Source organism: Callithrix jacchus, chromosome 4 (genome assembly GCF_049354715.1).
Source record: "Callithrix jacchus isolate 240 chromosome 4, calJac240_pri, whole genome shotgun sequence".
Classification (NCBI taxonomy): Eukaryota; Metazoa; Chordata; class Mammalia; order Primates; family Cebidae; genus Callithrix; species Callithrix jacchus.
In genome coordinates this window covers 122,994,704-123,010,144 of record NC_133505.1, presented here as the reverse complement: position 1 = coordinate 123,010,144, position 15,441 = coordinate 122,994,704, and the positions used below count along the sequence as shown (strand labels likewise).

General features: G+C 41.2%; 1 protein-coding gene across 2 annotated transcripts in view; it reads right to left on the bottom strand.

Annotated features, from left to right (window-relative positions):
• The window catches only part of KPNA5 (karyopherin subunit alpha 5), a 61,428-nt gene extending 57,247 nt beyond the window's left edge, over nt 1–4,181 (bottom strand). Inside the window, exon 1 of one of the 2 annotated variants that reach the window (XM_002746894.7) lies at nt 3,962–4,181. In XM_002746894.7, coding sequence (XP_002746940.4) covers nt 3,962–3,965 — 4 coding nt within the window. In that variant the 5' untranslated portion in view covers nt 3,966–4,181. Of the gene's footprint in view, nt 1–3,746; nt 3,806–3,961 lie in introns of those variants that run through there. The other variant, XM_035296562.3, reaches the window with a different exon arrangement.
• Nucleotides 4,182–15,441: the final 11,260 nt, after the last annotated feature.

The following is a 15,441-nucleotide window of genomic DNA, read 5'->3' as shown; positions in this document are numbered from 1 at the left end:
ATTCTACCATAAAGACACATACATATAAATGTTCACTGCAGCACTACTCACAATAGCAAAGACATGGAATCAACCTAGAAGTCCATAAATATCAGAATGGATAAAGAAAATGTGAACTGTCTTGCATGCTCTGCACATGTACCCCAAAACCTAAAATGCAATAAAAAATTAAAAAAAAAAAAAGAAAATGTGGTATATAAACACCATGAAATACTATGCAGCCACAAAAAAATGAGATCATGTCTTTTGTGGGAACATGAATGAAGCTGGAGGATATTATCCTTAGCAAACTAATGCAGGAACAGAAAACCAAATACCACATGTTCTTACTTATAAGTGGGAGCTAAATGATGAGAACACACGGACACAAAGAAGGGGACAACAGATACTGGTGACCTACCAGAGGGTGGAGGGTAGGAGGAGAGAGAGAAGCAGAAAAAATAACTATTGGGTACTAGGCTTAGTGCCTGAATGACAAAATAATCTGTACAACAAACACCCATAACACAAGTTTACCTATATAACAAATTTGCACATGTACCCCTGAGCCTAAAAGGTAAAATAAACAACGACAACAAAACCAGCAAAATAAAACTGGCTTCCTTCATTTAGCATAGTATTTGAGTTACCCATGTTGTTGGCATCTATCAACTCTCTTGCTTATTGCTGAGTGTTTTTCCACAGTAGGGACCTATCATGGTTTACCTGTTTTCCAGTTAAAGAACATCTGGGTGGTTTCTAGTTTTTGAAGGTTATGAATCAATTTGCTACACATATTCATGTAAAGGTGTTTGTGTAAACATAAGTTTTCATTTCACTCAGTAAATATCTAGGAGTAGAACTGATGGATAAGAAGCTGCCAACTGCTTTCCAAAGTGAGTATATCATCTTGCATTCCCATCAGTAATGTATGAGAGTTCCAGTTGCTTTGCATCCTGTCTCCACTTGACAATGTCAAGGGTTTCTGTTGTTGTTGTTGTTAGTCATAGCCCTTCTAATAGGTGTATAGTGACGCTGGTTTTAAACATGGTAAATATATAGTACTTGGTGCACATGTAAGAGGCTTTGATCTATAGATGGTTGAAAATATGGATCAGAACTCAGGACAGGAATCCAGAGTGACAACTCGGTATCACGTAGAGCTACAGAAGAAAGATGACCAAAGGAGAAATCTTGAGGACACTTATATTTTAGTGGAAAAACACAAGAGCAAAAGAAACCAAAAAGAAGTAGGTCAGAGAAGGAGAAGAATCAGAAAATAAGAGTCCTGTAAAAGAAAGGAGTTCAAATAATAAAGGAATATTCAAGTTGTAATACCACTAAAATACAGGCCACTAGGTTTATTCAATCATTGATTCATCCAGAAAATAAAAGTGCCTATAATAATCCAAGTACCACATAAGGCATCAGATTTGGTAATTATGTCACTAGTAAAAATAGTGAGACAAATCTCACTACTGGTGGAGCTGAAGGTAGTAGGGAATATGCTGAGGACTTGAGAATGACTGAATAGGAATACACTCATAATTTACCAAAATCCCTCCTTTAAAACATTTAATGGATTCAGCAATACTATGTGCACCCACAAATAGTTACCATTAGAAACTGCCCAATATGGTAGTGGGGTAACTCACGCCTGTAATCCTAGCACTTTAGAAGGCCAAGGAGGGTAGATCACTTGAGGTCAGGAGTTTGAGACCAGCCTGGCCATTATGGCGAAATCCAGTCTCTACTAAAAATATAAAAATCAACCAGGCATGGTAGTGGAGCCTGTAGTCCCAGCTACTCAGGAGGCTGAGGCAGGAGAATCGGTTGAACCCGAGAGGCAGAGGTTGCAGTGAGCCAAGATTTTGCCACTGCACTCCAGCCTGGGTGACAGTGCCAGGCTCTGTCTCAAAAAAAAAAAAAAAAGGGAGACAGTTGTGCTCAGCATAACTTTACTAATAACAATGCTTGGCATGGCCGAGCACTGTGGCGCATGCCTGTAATTCCAGCACTTTGGGACGCCGAGGCAGGCAGATCACAAGGTCAGGAGTTCGACAGCCTGGACTACAGGGTGAAACCCTGTCTCTCTTAAAAATAAAAAAGAAAAACAATGCTTGGCATTATTCTCTATTTTATGTATATAAAAAGTTAGACTCTTGAAAAGAAAAAAATAGCAATCAGTGTTCATTACAGAGCAAACTGATCATAGTATTATGGAGCAAACTGATCGTAGTATTAGTTGTTGTTATACTCAATATGCATAAAATATTTAAGTAAAATAAAATGCTCATGGAAATGAAACGCTTAAAATATTTATCACCTATATATGTAGCACATTCTAGGCCACTGGCTCTAAACGTTTTTGTTCACGTATCCTACATATGTAAAATGTATTTGTGCATTCATCCTGAATATATTTATTTCTATATATGCATTACAATTCTACTACTCCATCATAAAATTCACAAAAATAGAAATTTTAAGAATGAAAGTTTGAAAAGGTAAACAAATAGAAGTTCTAATACTTTCTTGCCACATGTAACTGGATCACCTTGTGTCCCACCACACACACACACACACACACACACACACACACACAAAGACGCTACTTATGAGACCATTAAATCAAGCAACCACGCTGTAACTGTTCAATATGAATTTTAGCCAAATAAAATGTAGCCCCAACAACTCATATATCACTTGTTCCTTTTTCTTCAATAGTACTGACTTCCGGCTTCATATTTAACACCTGCATCCATCCTCACTGCAGTTGCTTTAACGGGGACAATAAAACAAGGAAAATTATCACTAAAGGTGCCTCACCCAATGGGATTGTTTCATTCGTTGAAAAATAAATTTAAAGGCTGCACTTCAAAGGCTGAGATCTTATAAAAATTAAATATAAGAAATGTTAATCAGGCACTTTAAAGTTACAGAATAGAGGAATTTTTTACTATTATTATTCATAAGCTTTCAATGGCTCTTAGAAAAACCGTGTTGAAGTTGGGCAAATAACTAAAATATGAACTTACGATTTTCTTTCTTTAATATCAATCGACATTATTTTTTATGCCAGTAAAGCCTTCATTTCCATGGGGTTGGGTGCCTCGTTAGTGAAAGTAAAAGACTGCACAAAGCGAGTAAGTGCTAACAAGAGAGCCCTTACAACCAAACAAGCAGTACTTAGGTTGGAAGGACACAGTTGTTCCTGACCTATCAAGAAAGCCACGTTCCTACAGAATATGAGTCATTATTAGGTGCTGTAATTGAGAGATAAGTCATCAGTGTTTTTATCTTTTTTAAAAACGTGTCTTAAAAGCTCAAAAGTAAATGCCAGTGTCATATTCTTTAGACGTAGCACTGTCATTTCACAGCTTTCAAATCCTTACATCTCCTTATCGATGAAACACTAAGTTTTCATCTTAGTACGGAGCTGACCGACTGTTAGAAGCGTGGAACCCAGGCTTGCCTTGTGGTCGGGAATGAGCACTGGAGGAACCTGCACGCAGGTGATGGGGGAGGCTAGCGGAGGGAGAGGGCAAGATTAGGAGGCCCCCGGGATGGAACCTGTCTCTTCTTTGGACACTGTGGAATTGCCATAAGCTGCCGGACACAGCCGCTGGGTACCAGGTATAAGTGGCAACATTCGGCAATTCCATTAATCGAAAAGAACTACCGGGAAACGGTGAGGCGGGGCGGCGAAGATGAGATCGGCTGCCCAACACTCCTTCCGAGCACCGGCAGAAAGAATCTGAAGTCACCAAGCCTTCGCGTCCGCAAGGGAAATGTCCGGCCGCCACGCCCCCGCGACCGCTGTCGCCCTCGGGAAAACCTGAGAAACACCCCGGCACTGCCAGGTTCCAGAGCCCTTCGCAAAGGAAAGGGTAAATAAAAACCGTGGACCCAGGAACTAGTAGTTGCCAAAGGGACCAAACAAAAGGCTCCCCCAACCTGGCCCGCGTCCACTCCCACTTACCCATTAATGTGGCACTCTCCGATGCCCTGATTTTCTAGTCCCCAGCGGCGACGTCTTTGGCGGGTAACAGAAGGACCGCTACTCCGCCCCTAGCGTGAAGCGTAGAGACCGATCGCAATCCAAGATGGCGGCCACCTGCGCCCCTTCCCCGAGACCCCGAGGCTCGGCTCCCAGAAGCCCTTGCACTCGGAGCTGCGGCGGCGGCGGCGGCGGCGGCGGCGGTGGCGGCGGCTTGTCAGCACATCTCAGCAAAGGGGCGTAGAGAAGTGTGCGCCTTCGCCCCACCCACCGAAGGAGGAGCCGGAGCCGGAGCCGGAGCCTGCGACAACCTTTGGGCTTTAGTTGCGCTTGTGGTGGCCATCCTGTAGATACCCTGCAGACCTCCTTGTGTGCAAAGGGACGACCCCTCATTCATTCATTCATTCATTCATTCATTCATTCGTCGTGCGTGCGTGCATGCATATGTTCTTGAGGATATAAACTGTGCCAGGTACCATTTTAGATACATTATTGGGGCTACAACAGTGCAAAAAAGACGGTAAAAATCGCAGCCTTGTCGAGTGTACGTACAGAGAGCTCACGTTTTCTTCAGCTTCATTAACTTCCTTTTATATGCTTTGCTCGTTTTGTTTCAAGCTTTTTAATTTGACATTTATAATTTTGTATTCTATAACATCTGTGAATTTTTTTTTTGAGACCGTGTCTCGCTGTGTCGCCAGCCTGGAGTGCAGTGGCGCGATCTCGGCTCGCTGCAACCTCCGCCTCCCGGGTTCAAGCGATTCTTCTGCCTCAGCCTCCCGAGTAGCTGGGACTACAGGCAAGCGCCAACATACCCGACTAGTTTTTGTATTTTTAGCAGAGACAGGGTTTCACCATAATGGCCAGGCTGGTCTCGAATTCCTGACCTTGTGATCTGCCTGCCCCGGCCTCCCAAAGTTCTTGGATTACAGGCGTGATCACCGCGTCCGGCCACATCTGTGGATTTTTGACAACAATGTAGTCACCAAAACATGAATAACTTCAGTTAAAGTACTGTTGATTATAACACACAGCCCTGTAATCTACCCTGGAGTTCAACAAACAGTATTGAAAGCAGACTGTTCCAGATGCAATGCTAGGAGGAGAATAAACAAGATAAACAATACATGAATCCTACCCAGAAGACATTTGCAATTTTTTAGGACGAAAAACATGAAGACAAATTGTTTTAAGTTGTTTGCTATTTTTAATAGTTGAAAATAAACAGGAGAGAAGGGATTATTTAACAATGCGTATGTGCCGCTGAGAAAAACAAGCTTGACAAAAGAAACCCTGGCAATGTTGCGGTAAAACGTTGCCAATCACGAGTCCATATAGTGAAGTGAAAGCAAGATTATTAGAGAAGCAAAAAAACAAAAGAATGGCTACTCCATAGGCAGAGCAGTGGCTTGGGCTGCTGGAATGAGTATACTTATAGTTATTTCTTGATTATATGTTAAACAAGGGGTGGATTATTCATGAGTTTCAAGGCAATTTTTGGAACTTAGGGTTCTACGCTCTTTTAGACTATATGACTTCTGGATGTTGCCATGGCATTTGTAAACTGTCATGGTGCTGATGGGAGTGTCTTTTACCATACTAATGTATTATAATGCACGTATAATGAGCAGTGAGGATGACTTTTGTCTTCATCTTGGTTTTGGTGGGTTTTGCCTGGCTTCTTTACCACATCCTATTTTATTAGCAGGGTCTTTGTGACCTATATCTTGTGTGGACCTCCTATCTTCTGTAACTAAGAATGCCTAACCTCCTGGGAATGCAGCCCATTAGGTCCCAGCACCTGTTCAAGTTGGAGTCACTCTGGTTCAAACGCCTCTGACAACAGGACTACTGAAGTATTGATATGAGTTTATTTGCCTTAATCACCCTATCCCTTTCTTATTTCCTCCCTACTCCCCTCGCCTGAGAGACTCAATTCAGCTAGACAATGGTCAGACTATATACTCAAATAGAACCCTAACCTATAACCTTCAACAACCAGCCCAGGAAGCCAACATACTATGAACAGTAACCAGCCCAGGAAGTCAGACTACTATATGTAGCAACCAGTCTAGGAAGCCAAGAAATAACCCTTGTAGCCATTTACCCCAAATGGCCAGGACATGATTAATAACTGACAGCTTCCCTAATTTTTGTCTAGCTTCCAACTCAAGGGCAGCGAGAGAAAGCCAAATATGTACCCACACCTAAATAATTACATAGGATCCCCTGCTTTTAATTAGCCCACCTGCAGCTTCTCCATGCCAGCAGTCATGAATTGGCATACCTGAAGCTTTCCCTTTTTTGCGCTATAAAGCTTTCCCACTCCTTTTCCTGCCATTGAGTCTCTGACAAATGCAAGTGATGATGGTTGACTCCCTTGCTATTGTACGCTCCAAATAAATTTGGCTTTGCTTGTTCTCATCTAAATGATCTGTACTTGTTTCTATACTCCTGAAGAAGATTCCTGCTATCTGGACATGCCTTCCCTCTGGATAGATATGGCAGAAGAGATGGTAATAGTGTCTCTTAGACCACTGCTCAGCAGGGTCTGAATCCTGGCTTTTCATATCCAGGAAAGAACTGGATGAATAAGATTGGTATCAGGATGTTGAGTTAGTACCATGCAATGCCAACCACAGCAACATCCTACCAAGAACTGACTTTCTATGACTTCTTTCCCAATCTGCCTATCAAAATAAAATCCACTTCTCAGTGGTCCTTCTATCCCAAAAGCTGTTGCCTCAAAAGTAGAGAGCTTATTGCCCTATTAGCTTACCTCCTCCACAGGCCATGATGGAAAAGAAAGGGTTATAGCCCAAGCCTCAACAATTTTATTTTACTTAGGCAGATGCTGTGGTCTGAATATCTTTGTCCCCCTCAAATTCATGTGTTGAAACCAAACTCTCAAAGTGATGGTACTAAGAAGTGGGGCCTTTGGGAGATGATTACATCATGGGGATGGAGCTATGGGGATTAGTGCCCTTGTAAAACAAGGTGAAAGGAACTGCCTTGCCCCTTCCACTATGTGAGGCTAGCGTTAACTGTCTATGAGGCTAAAGGTACTATCTATGTCTATGAGAAAACTGGCTATCATCAGACACTTAATCTCTCTGAGCCTTGATCTTTGACTTCTAGCCTCCAAAACTATGAGGAATATAGATGATCCTCAACTTACAATGGGGTTATGCCCCAATAAACCCATCAGCAAGCGGAAAATATTGTAAGTAAAAAATGTATTTAATACACCTAACCTACTGAGCATTATAGTTTATCCTAGAATACTTTAAACATGGTCAGAACACTTAGCCTACAATTAGGCAAAGTCTTGTAACACAAAGCCTATGTTAATAAAGTTATAAAGAATTTTTGAATAAAAATTTAAGTATAGTTTATTGTTAATGTGTATCACTTTTGCACCATTGTAAAGTTGGAATGTCATAGGTCAAACCGTCATAAGTTGGGGACTGTCTGGAAATTTTTACTGTTTATAAGTCACCCCATTTTTGGTATTTTTGTTATGGCAGCCCAAATGGAATAAGGCAGAGGTAAGTTTTCAAAGTAAGAGCATACTTCTTCTTAGATCCTGTTGATCAGTGCAAAATTAAAATCTGATGTACTTAACTTTACAATGATCCCATGAGATAGGGGACACTGAGACAGATGAATGTGTAAGTAAACTTTCCACTGTTACAGGACTAGTAAGAGAAGCCGCTGTGATTTGTACCTAAGTAGTTTATCTTAATGAGAACTAGATTAAGACTCAAAGATATTAGTAGCAGGATCATATAATTTATTGCGTGAACCAGGATATTTTTTATAGTGGAATGGGATACTATTTTTGGGTTGACTGTCCTGGGCAAACTGGGACACATGAGCATCCTAATTGTTGAAGCTGTGAATTATTGTTAAATTACCCTCACTTCCATAGCACAAGTCATTCCACACAACAGCATGCATCCTTGCTGCTGTCCATAGGTCTGATCCAGGGCGTGGGGACAAGAGTGACTTTATTTGAAATGCTATTCTGCCATGTAACTTCTGACTAACCCCAGATCCAGGAATGGTCCCAAAATGGCTAGTTTATGTATTACTTGTTAAGCAGGAACACTTATTCATCATAAGTTTCCTCCAAAACAACCCTTGATGCCGTCGCAGAAATCATAGGCTTTGACACCTGTATCCACCTAAACATTCATATATATTTTCACAGCATATATATTTTCCCCAAGACATGATGTCTTGCCCTGGGTTGTGGTGTGGAGATCTTCCTGTCTTGCGGCCACCCAAGACCACGCTTCTGTCTGTAAATTCCCCTAATAAATCACCCAAGATCAACAAACTCAATTTTTCTACCTTTTTGGTTTCTTGGCTCCATCAGCATTTGGGGGTTGCTTTGCATTTACAGCCCTTTCATGGAACACAGGGAAACAGACTAAGATTCAAGATTTGCCACCTAATATTTATTGCAGTGTGTTCTTCGGGAATAACTGTCAGGAGTGAGGAGGCAGGATTCTACAGAGAAATAAAGTAAATTATGCTACATTATTAGCAACAGAGTCTTCAGACAATCTTACAGGAAGTGCTGAAGCTGGGCTGGGTGGCCCTTCAGAGTTGTCACTGTTGAGGCTAGAGGCTCATGTTTATATTACTGAATCAAGAATTCATTGTATATCACTGAATCAAATCCAGAGAGGAGGGTTAATCTTGAGTGAGGCAGCAGCTCCCTTTGACCAGAGTGCAATTTCCAGAGTGGAATTTGGCCTAGATCCCTCAGCAGTGGGGGAAGAAAACTCTTTCACAAGAAAATGTGTGCATACTTTTTCAGTTGACCAAAGACAAAGAAATGAATGGCCTTCTTTAAGCTTCATGCCTCCTCTTTCTCATCCTCTTTATTTGGTCTTCCTCTTCTAAACAACCTTTAATGTTGGTGCCAGCCCTCTTACTTTGCTGCATTGGCTCTCTAGGTGATACAATATACTCCTGTGTTTTTAAAAGCCATCTCTCTGTAAACCACTTTCTCCCAACTTCAAATTTCCATCCTTGACCTCTTCCCCAAAATCTAAATGCATATATCAAACCTCTATTTGGATGTCTGATAGGCATCTCAAATTAATAAGCCAAAACAGATTTCTTGATTCTACCCCATTCCACTTTGTTCCTTTCTCAGGCTTCTTTCTGTAATGACATAATTATGCAGCCAGAAAATCCAGCTAAAAAACTTAGGAATCATTCTTTACCTTTCCTTACCAGTGCCTCCTGTCTTTTGCTTCTAGCTCCAAAATAGCCCATGTCTATACCTAGTCCATTTCTTTTTTTTTTTTTTTCTTTTGAGACAGAGTTTTGCTCGTTACCCAGGCTGGAGTGCAATGGCGCGATCTCGGCTCACCACAACCTCTGCCTCCTGGGTTCAAGCAATTCTCCTGCCTCAGCCTCCCGAGTAACTGGGACTACAGGCCCGCACTAACATGCCCAGCTAATTTTTGTATTTTTAGTAGAGACGGGGTTTCACCATGTTGACCAGGATGGTCTTGATCTCTTGACCTCGTGATCCACCCACCTTGGCCTCCCAAAGTGCTGGGATTTTAGGCGTGAGCCACCGCGCCCAGCCGCGCCCTGCCTCACCTAGTCCATTTCTACTGACACTTCTAGCCTTCCATCATTTCTCTTATAAACCACAGTGTATCCTAATTAAGCTATCTGTAGCTACCTTGACTTCTTTATTATCTATTCCTTGTCCAGAAGGTGTAGTAATTTAAAATTAAATTTTCATTTATTGTAATCAAATAATACAAATATATCATTTAAAGAGTCTAATAATAAGTTTGTCATGAAAATTAACACTTCCCACCTGATCATCCCCAGCTGCCGCTCCCCAAGAGCTACTATTTTCAACTTGTTTAGGTGTTCTTATCGGTATCACTTTTCTAATTAAATATTTTAAAATCATGTACTGCTATTTCTTGATTTTTAAAAGTCATAGACATTATCCATTGTTCTGGATGTAAAATGAGAATTTATTACTCATAACTACACTAGTCTCCCACCATACACACTTACAGATATTTCCTGATCTTACATCCTCCAATATAGTTCTATCAAAATTATTTTGGTTAAATATTAAATTAAATAAAATATTAATATATATTTTATTTTTATGTAAATAATTATACTTCTTGTATAGTTTTTATTGTTCTAAAATTAATTGCCTGTTTTCTGCCATCATCATTTGCCTAGGTTTTTTTCTTTCTTTTTTTTTGAGACAAAGTTGCACTCTTGTTGCCCAGGCTGGAGTGAAATGGCACAATCTTGGCTCACCGCAACCTCCGCCTCCCAGGTTCAAGCAATTCTGCCTTAGCCTCCAGAATAGCTGGGATTACAGGCATGCACCACCACGTCCAGCTAATTTTGTATTTTTAGTGGAGATGGGGTTTCTCCATGTTGGTCAGGCTGGTCTCAAACTCCCAACCTCAGGTCATCCACCTGCCTCAGCCTTCCAAAGTGCTGGGATTACAGGCATGAGCCACCTTACCTGGCCCATTTGCTTAGTTTCTAACTACTCATCACTAACTCATCTTCAAACACACTGCTGGAGGTATGTATTATTTTCCTATTGCTGCTGTATCCAATTGCCACAAACTTACTGACTGAAAATAACGCAAATGTATTAGCTTACACTTTTAGAGGTCAGAAGTCCAAAATGGGTCTCACTGGGCTAAAAAGGTGTCAGCCAAGTTGTGTTTCTTCTGGAGTCGATGAGGAGAATCCATTTCCAGTTCTCTGTAGCTACCCACATTCCTTGGCTTCTGGACCCCTTTCAGTAGTTACATCTCTCTGACCTCTGTTTCTGGCATCACATCTCCTTTTCTAAGACTGACCTTCCTATTTCCCTCTCATGAAGATCCTTGTGATTACATTGTGCCCACCTAGATAAAACCCTCTTGTTAAGATCATCAACTTAATCATATCTACAAATTCCCTTTGCCATATAAAGTAAGACACTCACGGGTTCTGTTAATATGGAAATAGAATCTATTTAAAATTTTTAATTTTAGAGACAGGGGTCTCACTATGTTGACCAGGCTAGTCACCAACTCCTAGTCTTAAGCAATCCTCCTACCTTGGCCTTTCAAAGTGCTGGGATTACATGTGTGAGCCACCACGCCTAGTCAGGCCATAAACATCTTTGAAGGACACTATTCTGCTTAACAAACATATTTCTCTCAGTATGGTCATAAACATGAAGTGATTGTCAGTTGCTTCTTCTCTCTCCCCCACCCCTTTTTCTTCCTTTCTGCCTTCATTCCTATGTGTTCTCTTTCATTTTGGTAGAGCTTCTTATGGAATTCCATGCCTTCCACTTTCCTTTCTTTTTTGAGATGTGGCCCCACTGGTCACCCAGGCTGGAGTGCAGTGGCGAGATCTTGGCTCACGGCAACCTCTGCCTTCTGGGCTCAAGCAAGCCTTCAACCTCAGCCTCCTGAGTAGCTGGGACCATAGGCACACATCACCTCATCCGGATAATTTTTTTGTATTTTTGGTAGTGACGGGATTTTTCCATATTGCACAGGCTAGTCTCAAACTCCTGAGCTCAAACAATCCACCTGCCCTGGCGTGAGCCAACCAGCCCGGCCCTATACTCTCCACTTTCTTTGCTTCCTCCCTCATTTTGGTGGGAGCTTCCTGGGAAATAATTAATAAAAAATAATGTTTTGTGGGAAATGAATTATCATGTCATTTCATTGATAACTAATTTTCCATTGTTTTGTTGTGATTCCTATCTGTATCTCTTATTAGTTGGATGTAGAATCCAATTTCACATTTGATTATTTTTCTTTCCTGTTTTTCTATCCCTTGCTATTTTTGTTGTTTTTGGAGAAATTTCTTGGGCTTTATCTTCCAGGCCTCTATTAATATATGTATTTTAAAGTATGCAGTTGATTTTTAATCTCAACAGATATTTCCTTTTGGATTTAGAGATTCAATACATTTTCTTATCTCCGTATTAATTGTGGTTTCCATTGATTTTTTCTCTTTCTTTGTTTCTTCAGAGTTTACTTATTAAATTATGATTATTGTTTAGCTTTCCATCTTACTTGCCATAGGCTGTACTCAAATGCCTAGAGCCTTTGATAAGCTATTCATGTTTAAGAATAAGACACTAGAGAAACCTTCTATAAACTGTGTGTCAGGGGGGTTTGTTTGTTCACCAACTGGCAGCCTTCCCACAGGGTGATAAAATAGGGACCTGGCTATTTCTATGGATAACTTCCTAAAAGTTGACATCTGTAGGTCTTTCTCTTGGGATAATTGATTTCTCTGGGGAGGAATTTTCCAGTCTCCTGCCTTGGAGGCAGAAATCACATATCAAGATCGTTTTTAAAATTCAAAATTTCACCATCTTTTTTAGAAGTATTTCATTCTTTAATTTCTGAAGTTTTCAGATTTCTGGGAAGGACACATGTATTAAGATGGAGTAGGGACCCTACTTATGGGCCTGTGGGCAACCCCCAAGCATGGAAATAAAGGAAAATATTGAGTTCCTTCAAGGAAAATTCCAGGAACCTAGCTAGTCCTGAGAAATAAATGAGCAATTTAATAAACAAAAAGGTAATAGTAACTTAAAACAGTAGCCTGAAAAAGAGTCAGGAGATGTTTTATTCCCTATAGAAACTTAAGGTAACATATTAACATATGTCTTTGAGTTGTTTTTCAGAAACCCAGTTCCCCCACCAAACAGACCTACTGTCCAACATGATTTGGCCCCTGTCTACAGATAAGGAGGAACTGAAGGCTAAATCCTGATACCCGTTCTTTGTTCTAAATTTCTTCCTGAGATGATCATGCCTGGAGGAGATCATGCCCCTGAGCCAGGGCTAATATTCTTTTCTGTTGATCCCAATTTTTTTTTTTTTTTTGAAATGGAGTCTTGCTCTATAGCCCAGGCTGGAGTGCAGTAGTGCAATATTGGCTCATTGCAACCTCTGCCTCTGGGGTTCAAGCAATTCCCCTGCCTCAGCCTCCTGAGTAGCTAGGACTACAGGTGTGCGCCACCATGCCCAGCTAATTTTTGTAGTTTTAGTAGAGACAGGGTTTCACTATGTTGGCCATGCTGGTCTCGAACTCCTGACCTCATGATCTGCCCCCCAACTCAGCCTCCCAAAGTGCTGGGATTACAGGTGTGAGCCACCACACTGGGCTGATCCCAACTTTTTAGACAAAACTTTGCCTCCTTAGCAAATCAAACATCAGAAAATCTTTAAATCCACCTATGACCTGTGCCCCCCACCACTTCAAGATGTCCATCCTTTTAAAATAAAAACAATATTTAGCTTTTATGTATTGATTTATAATGTCACCTATAACTCTGCCTCCTCACCTTTAAAAACCCTTACCTGTAACCAATCTGAGAGTTCAGGTATTAAGCACGAGCTACTCAATTCTCCTTGCTTGGTGCCCTACAATAAATGCCTCAATTCTCTCTTACTTTATCCCAGTGACAGTGTTTGGCTGTGCTGTGCTGGGCAAGAAGACCCCAGTTGCTGCACTGGGCAAGCAGTAACCCATACAAGTCAAGACAATATGACTTGACTTGTTTTTGGTTGACATCTGTTCTTAGTTAAGTTAGTTATTAATCGTTGATCTTTTTTAGCTTTCAAAGTTTTGCAAAAATCTCATTAGCTGTTAGTAGTATTTTTATTCTCCTATCATTTTAGTAGATTTTGAGAGGCAGGGAAATATAAATGTACATGTTCAATCTTCCATCTTTCTCCACAAATTTCTGGAAGGATTTTTTTTTTTTTGAGACAGGTTCTCATACTGTTTTCCAGACTGGACTGCAATGGTGCCATCATGGCCCACTGCAGCCTCAGCTTCCTGTGGCTCAGGTGATCCTCCCACCTCAGTCACCCGAGTAGTTGGAATTACAGGCCACATCATCATGCCCAGCTACTTTTTGTATTTTTTTTTGTCAAAACTGGTTTCTCCATGTTGCCCAGGCTGGTCTGGAATTTCTGTGCTAATGCAATCTGCCTGCCTCCACATCCCAAAGTGTTGGGATTACAGGCATGAGCCACTGCGCCCTAGCTGATTTTTAAAAATACACTATTTATCATCAGACACTATCAACCTCCTATTTAAATACCCCAGTAGCTTTCTCCCAGGTCCTACATGATTTGGCACATGTCTACAACTCTAACCTCATCTTGTAATAATTTTTCCCCTTACCACATTATGCTCTGGTCACAAAATGTTCTTTTTGCTCCAGCCTGAGGCTTTCATTCTTGTTATTTTATCTGTCTGAAATGCTCTTTCTCCTGTTGGTGCAAAGTTTGTTCATCAGCACACTTAACCTGTGTATCAGACCTTTTCTAACAACATTAGCATCTTTATAATCCAGTTTAATCTTTGTTTTTTTATTTTTTTTTTGAGACTGAGTCTCGCTCTCTGTTGCCCATCCTGGAGTGCAGTGGTGTGATCACAGCTATTACAACCTGCGCTTCCCAGGTTCAAGTGATTCTCCTGCCTCAGCCTCCAGAGTAGCTGGGATTACAGGCACGTGCCACCACACCTAGCTAATTTTTGTATTTTCAGTAGAGATGGGGTTCTACCGTATTGGCCAGGCTGGTCTCAAACTCCTGACCTCAGGTGATTCACCTGCCTTGGCCTCCCAAAGTGCTGGGATTACAGGTGTAAGCCACTGCACCTGGCCAATCCAGTTTTATTTTCTTCATAGCACTTATCATAATCAGTTAATTTACTTTTTATTTCCTCTACCCCACCAGCATGTAAGCTTCAAAAGTCCTGGATTTTGTGTATTTTGATTACTGCTGCAGCTCCTGTTCCAAGCAATGCCTTTCTAATAGACACTCTTTAAATATTGGTTGAATGAAATAAAGGCTGAACAAAAAATAAAACATTGTGATCTTGGACTAACATGGTGGCTCACACTTTCAATGTGAGCACTTTGGGAGGCCGAGGTGGGAGCATCATTTGAGGCCAGGAGTTCGAGGTTGTGGTGAGCTACTGTTGCCCTGGCCTGGGTGACACAAAGAGTCCTCTTCTCTAAAAAATACATACATACATACATAACAAGATTGTTATCTTGTAACCTTGAGGAAAGAACCTGGTATCCTCTACCTTCACTGTATAGCTGGGAGCTTGATACCTAGCAACATTATAAACCCATTATTGATACTAAAATAGAGTGCTACTCAGCAGGCCCTACAGGGAGCTTTTAGACTACTGTTTGCCCCGGGAACTGCCCTATGAACTCATTCAGATTAAGTCTTAATGATCTTAGAGCCCACTTTTCACTTGCTAGGAGAGAAATGTGGGCTCTAAGGTCATTAAGTCTTGGCAGAAGGAAAATATCTGAAATGGGAGGAATGCAAAATGACTACATCTCCCAGAATGCACTGCACACAGACCGGCGTGGAGCGGCGCATGCTGGGATTCCTTCT